At 40.8% G+C, this 5,561-nt stretch overlaps 1 protein-coding gene across 2 annotated transcripts; it reads left to right on the top strand.

Moving 5' to 3' along the window:
* The first annotated feature begins 316 nt into the window (after nucleotides 1-316).
* On the top strand, nucleotides 317-4,833 carry LOC119597758. Of its 2 annotated transcripts, XM_037947387.1 has the most exons (7): nucleotides 317-585; nucleotides 692-846; nucleotides 1,044-1,085; nucleotides 3,947-4,006; nucleotides 4,146-4,244; nucleotides 4,425-4,529; nucleotides 4,675-4,833. In XM_037947387.1, the coding sequence occupies exons 1-7, from the start codon at nucleotides 346-348 to the stop codon at nucleotides 4,730-4,732; spliced, it is 759 nt and encodes a 252-aa protein (XP_037803315.1). In that variant the 5' UTR covers nucleotides 317-345; the 3' UTR covers nucleotides 4,733-4,833. The 2 variants fall into 2 exon arrangements, with proteins under 2 accessions (XP_037803315.1, XP_037803306.1); XM_037947378.1 differs by lacking the exons at nucleotides 3,947-4,006; nucleotides 4,146-4,244; nucleotides 4,425-4,529; nucleotides 4,675-4,833 and adding exons at nucleotides 1,285-1,383; nucleotides 1,564-1,668; nucleotides 1,814-1,972 and having other exon boundaries at nucleotides 319-585; nucleotides 1,044-1,145.
* Nucleotides 4,834-5,561: the final 728 nt, after the last annotated feature.

Here is a 5,561-nt window from a genome sequence, read left to right on the forward strand (position 1 = left end):
ATGTGTGTGTGTGTGTGTTTGTGTGTGTGTGTGTGTGTGCATATATATATACATATATATATATATATATATATATATATATATATATATATATATATATATATATATATATATATATATATATATACACATGTGTGTGTGTGTGTTTCTTTGTACTTGTTCTTATATGTGTTGTCACGTGCAGTTAATGGTTTGCTCAGACAAGTATTTTCATGTCATGAACATCGAAACGTTTTCAGGCACAAATCTGCATGGAAATCCCGCTGAGTAATCCTTCGTTACGCCTCAGCCATATAAGCGTCGCCTTCGTGTCTCCGGCCACTTTTCTCATCTCTTGTGGTGAAGATGGTGAAGATGGCACTCCTCCTCTGTCTCGCCGCATGGTGCCTTGCTCTCGGGGCAGCGGCGCCTCACAACCCCCAGCCGCCACTTCAGGCTTGGTCGCGGGACAGCCCCTCCGAGGACCCTTTAGTCCCCTCCTTCGCCCAAGATGACCGCGTCGAGCCCCTCGTCAGGGAGCGGCGGCAGACGGCGGGCCTGAATGCCGAGAGTCTCGCCCTCAGACACGACAATCCAGTTGGTGAGGTGAGAAATCTTTGAGCTTCATAGACAAACAAACAGTGGCTTTGATAACTGAAAAAGAAACTTCACTGAACTGCCTGTTCTGACTCTGTTTCTCTATCTCTTAAAGCCGTTCCATGGCACTCACGTAAACGTGGACGAAGGAACCAATTCCTTGCACTACGGCGGCGGGGTCGGCGCTGTCCTCGGCAAGTCTCCCGACGGGCGACACTCCTTGGGCGCCGCGACGTACGGCCAGCAGTCGGTCTTCGGCGGAGACAAGTTGTAGGTTCCCTTCGGTCAATCTTGACTTTCGCTGGTGTCAGTGAGCCATATGCATGGAGACTAAAGACTCGCAACTTACTGAATCCTTCTCGGTGCATTATTCTCTCCCAGGTCGTCCTCTCATGGCGGCTAAACACCCAAAATATAGATAAGTCTCTCTTGGCGTGAATCCATAACAGTGCAATATTCTCTCCCAGGTCGTTCACTCATCCCAACCTCGGCGTTGGCGTCGGCTACAGGTACAACGGCGACAAAACTTCTGTCGCTCTCGGCGCCCACGCTCAGTCGTTCGGAGGAGGGTAAGCCTCACTTTCCACACCCAATCACTGCACTCGAATAGGATTTTTTTGTTTACGCAATTCACTTCACGACTTCCATAGCCAGTGTAAAGAACATTCTTCACTATCCAGATGTAACCCATTTCCTTTGCCTCGGCAGCGTCTCTGAAAAAGGAGCATCCTTGAACCTGGAACACCGACTCAATGACCGACACTCACTGTTCGGCGGCATCTCTCGGAGCAACACCGATTATTCAGGGTATGCTAAAGCTCGACTATGAGTACTATATATCTGCAGTGTGAAGCAAACCTCACGTGGTAACTTGAATAACCAAGCACCGCTGTATACGATGTTCTGTCTATTAGGGCATGCACTAAGTGATGAATAGCAATCGACAAACTTTTAAATCCGCTAATGTAATTATTCTCTCTCGGGTAGATTGTTTTCACGCACGGACACAGACGCCAAATTGGGTTACCGCTACAACATCAACGACAGAACTTCCCTCAGCCTCACCGGAACGCATAGCAATTCGGATTTGGGGTGAGTGCGTGTTACTTTTAGGAGTCTTCATCTTCCTTTTTCAGTGTAATGATAACGTCCATTAAAAGGGTTTTTTTTTACGGCAATACCCTTAGAAACTACATAATTTATTTTTATTAAGACAAGCCTTTATTTTTCCCAACAGGCCATTCGGAAGTCGTTCTGGCCAGACTTTCAGGCTGGGCTTCGGTTCCAACTTCTGAGTTCTTGCTTCAAGATCGAGGAGAAATTTGCTTACTTGAGTTTCTTTTGCAATGTATTGGTGCAATTTGGTCCTTCTGAGTCAATAAAGATGGTAAACAAATGCGTGTTTTGACTCGCCAAAGGCTATACTATTTTCCAAAGAAAGTTGACTTGTATTTTCAAAATGTTGCTGTAATCTTCACCTTTAAAAAAAGGATTGAAAGATATGTGCAAATCATAACAAGCGACTTTCAAATATCCTTAATGATTCTGTTTAATCCATACCCTTAGTTGATATATATAATGAGTTAACATGACAATGGATTTTAATCTATTTATCTTTTTTATCTGTCTTTTTTCCCTTTTTTTCTTTTTTTTGTGTGTGTCAATCCAAAAACAAATATATAACCCTGCATTAACAACAACAAAAATCCTGCACGAAAGAAACAAAACAACGCTAAGATACTCGAGCATCAGGTCTATATTAAGACCGTCTGCCCCCAGACATACCCTAACAGATGCCGCCTTGGCACTTCAGCCCTTCCAGCGGTGCCACTCAGCCAGTGCAATAATGCCACTCAGCCATGTCATTAGTGCCACTCACGCATGTCATTAGTGCCACTCAGCCATGTCATTAGTGCCACTCAGCCATGTCATTAGCGCCACTCAGCCATGTCATTAGTGCCACTCAGCCATGTCATTAGTGCCACTCAGCCATTGCAATAGTCATCATTACTGATATCGTTATTATTATTACTGTCATTCCTAGTATTAACATTTTTACACAATTGTTGTTCCTAAAAATTATTGTCATAAATGTTATCACTACTTCTAATAGCAGCAGGCGTAGTTGTTGTGTTGTTGTTGTTTGTAATATACAAAAAGTCATTGATTTCAGAATGAAGATTCTAAGTTGTGTGACAATATTATCAGAGATATATATTAAGAAATATATTTTGTAATACAAAGCCATTAGATGTAAGTATGATGTAAGAAAGAAAATAATACAACAGTATTTTCATTTATTTCTTGTATCAAGTGATTGTGTGTGTGTGTATTTTTACATAAGAAATTAAATCATTGAATATCATCTTTATGTTAATAAAATGTTATTTACTTTTCTGTGATAATTGTTGTTAATAAGACGATCTGATTTCAGCTGAAAAAAATATTCTTAATTCATGGTGAAAAATCCAGTGACAGAAAGCTCTGCGATGACACTATTCACTACGCGGTTGCTACTAACGTAACCGTGGCAGTGGCAGTTATATTCTTAATATCATCATCATTAACATTATTTTATAATTGCTGTCGGTATTCTTTATGATCATAATGATTAAGACCATAATTACGATCATCAATATTTTGCTAGTATTATTGTCATCTCTATAATCATTATCCCAAAGTATAGTTATTCTCACCGTCATTATTTTTGTTTTCCGAATGGTTCTGTCATGTTTTATAAGGCTGATTCTAAAAGTAGTACTACTATTGAAAGTCTGAATGTCTCATATGTTTATTAATTTATTTATTTATTTATTTATTCATTTATTCATTTATTTATTTATTTATTTACATAGAAGGAATTATAATAGGAATTCTCCTGATCAAATTCGTTCCTATCGATGTTTTCATGTTTTTCTGAACTTTTCAACCACAGGCTTGTGTAAATTTTCTAATGTCTTTTATTATTGCTATTACTTACAGCGTATCAGAGGTGAGGAAAATAAATGCGTTACATGTGGTTCCCAGGATCTTTATTGGTGGATGTAGGCCAGTACATTTTTCAATTCCGATATCGTTGCAGGAAAGTGTGTGTGTGTGTGTGTGTGTGTGTGTGTGTGTGTGTGTGTGTGTGTGTGTGTGTGTGTGTGTGTGTGGGTGTGGTGTGTGTGTGTGTGAGAGAGAGAGAGAGAGAGAGAGAGAGAGAGTGTGTGGGTTGGTGTGTGTGTGAGAGAGAGAGAGAGAGAGAGAGAGAGAGAGAGAGAGAGAGAGAGGGTGTGTGTGTGTGTGTGTGTTGGTGTGTGTGGGTGTGTGTGTGGTGTGTGTGGTGTGTGGGGTGTGTGTGTGGTGTGTGTGTTTTGTGTGGCTACAGGTACAACGGCGACAAAACTTCTGTCGCTCTCGGCGCCCACGCTCAGTCGTTCGGAGGAGGGTAAGCCTCACTTTCCACACCCAATCACTGCACTCGAATAGGATTTTTTTGTTTACGCAATTCACTTCACGACTTCCATAGCCAGTGTAAAGAACATTCTTCACTATCCAGATGTAACCCATTTCCTTTGCCTCGGCAGCGTCTCTGAAAAAGGAGCATCCTTGAACCTGGAACACCGACTCAATGACCGACACTCACTGTTCGGCGGCATCTCTCGGAGCAACACCGATTATTCAGGGTATGCTAAAGCTCGACTATGAGTACTATATATCTGCAGTGTGAAGCAAACCTCACGTGGTAACTTGAATAACCAAGCACCGCTGTATACGATGTTCTGTCTATTAGGGCATGCACTAAGTGATGAATAGCAATCGACAAACTTTTAAATCCGCTAATGTAATTATTCTCTCTCGGGTAGATTGTTTTCACGCACGGACACAGACGCCAAATTGGGTTACCGCTACAACATCAACGACAGAACTTCCCTCAGCCTCACCGGAACGCATAGCAATTCGGATTTGGGGTGAGTGCGTGTTACTTTTAGGAGTCTTCATCTTCCTTTTTCAGTGTAATGATAACGTCCATTAAAAGGGTTTTTTTTTACGGCAATACCCTTAGAAACTACATAATTTATTTTTATTAAGACAAGCCTTTATTTTTCCCAACAGGCCATTCGGAAGTCGTTCTGGCCAGACTTTCAGGCTGGGCTTCGGTTCCAACTTCTGAGTTCTTGCTTCAAGATCGAGGAGAAATTTGCTTACTTGAGTTTCTTTTGCAATGTATTGGTGCAATTTGGTCCTTCTGAGTCAATAAAGATGGTAAACAAATGCGTGTTTTGACTCGCCAAAGGCTATACTATTTTCCAAAGAAAGTTGACTTGTATTTTCAAAATGTTGCTGTAATCTTCACCTTTAAAAAAAAGGATGAAAGATATGTGCAAATCATAACAAGCGACTTTCAAATATCCTTAATGATTCTGTTTAATCCATACCCTTAGTTGATATATATAATGAGTTAACATGACAATGGATTTTAATCTATTTATCTTTTTATCTGTCTTTTTTCTTTCTTTCTTTTTTTGTGTGTGTCAATCCAAAAACAAATATATAACCCTGCATTAACAACAACAAAAATCCTGCACGAAAGAAACAAAACAACGCTAAGATACTCGAGCATCAGGTCTATATTAAGACCGTCTGCCCCCAGACATACCCTAACAGATGCCGCCTTGGCACTTCAGCCCTTCCAGCGGTGCCACTCAGCCAGTGCAATAATGCCACTCAGCCATGTCATTAGTGCCACTCAGCCATGTCATTAGTGCCACTCAGCCATGTCATTAGTGCCACTCAGCCATGTCATTAGTGCCACTCAGCCATGTCATTAGTGCCACTCAGCCATTGCAATAGTCATCATTACTGATATCGTTATTATTATTACTGTCATTCCTAGTATTAACATTTTTACACAATTGTTGTTCCTAAAAATTATTGTCATAAATGTTATCACTACTTCTAATAGCAGCAGGCGTAGTTGTTGTGTTGTTGTTGTTTGTAAT

The sequence above is a fragment of the Penaeus monodon genome, chromosome 3 (assembly GCF_015228065.2).
Source record: "Penaeus monodon isolate SGIC_2016 chromosome 3, NSTDA_Pmon_1, whole genome shotgun sequence".
In the NCBI taxonomy this organism is placed as follows: domain Eukaryota; kingdom Metazoa; phylum Arthropoda; class Malacostraca; order Decapoda; family Penaeidae; genus Penaeus; species Penaeus monodon.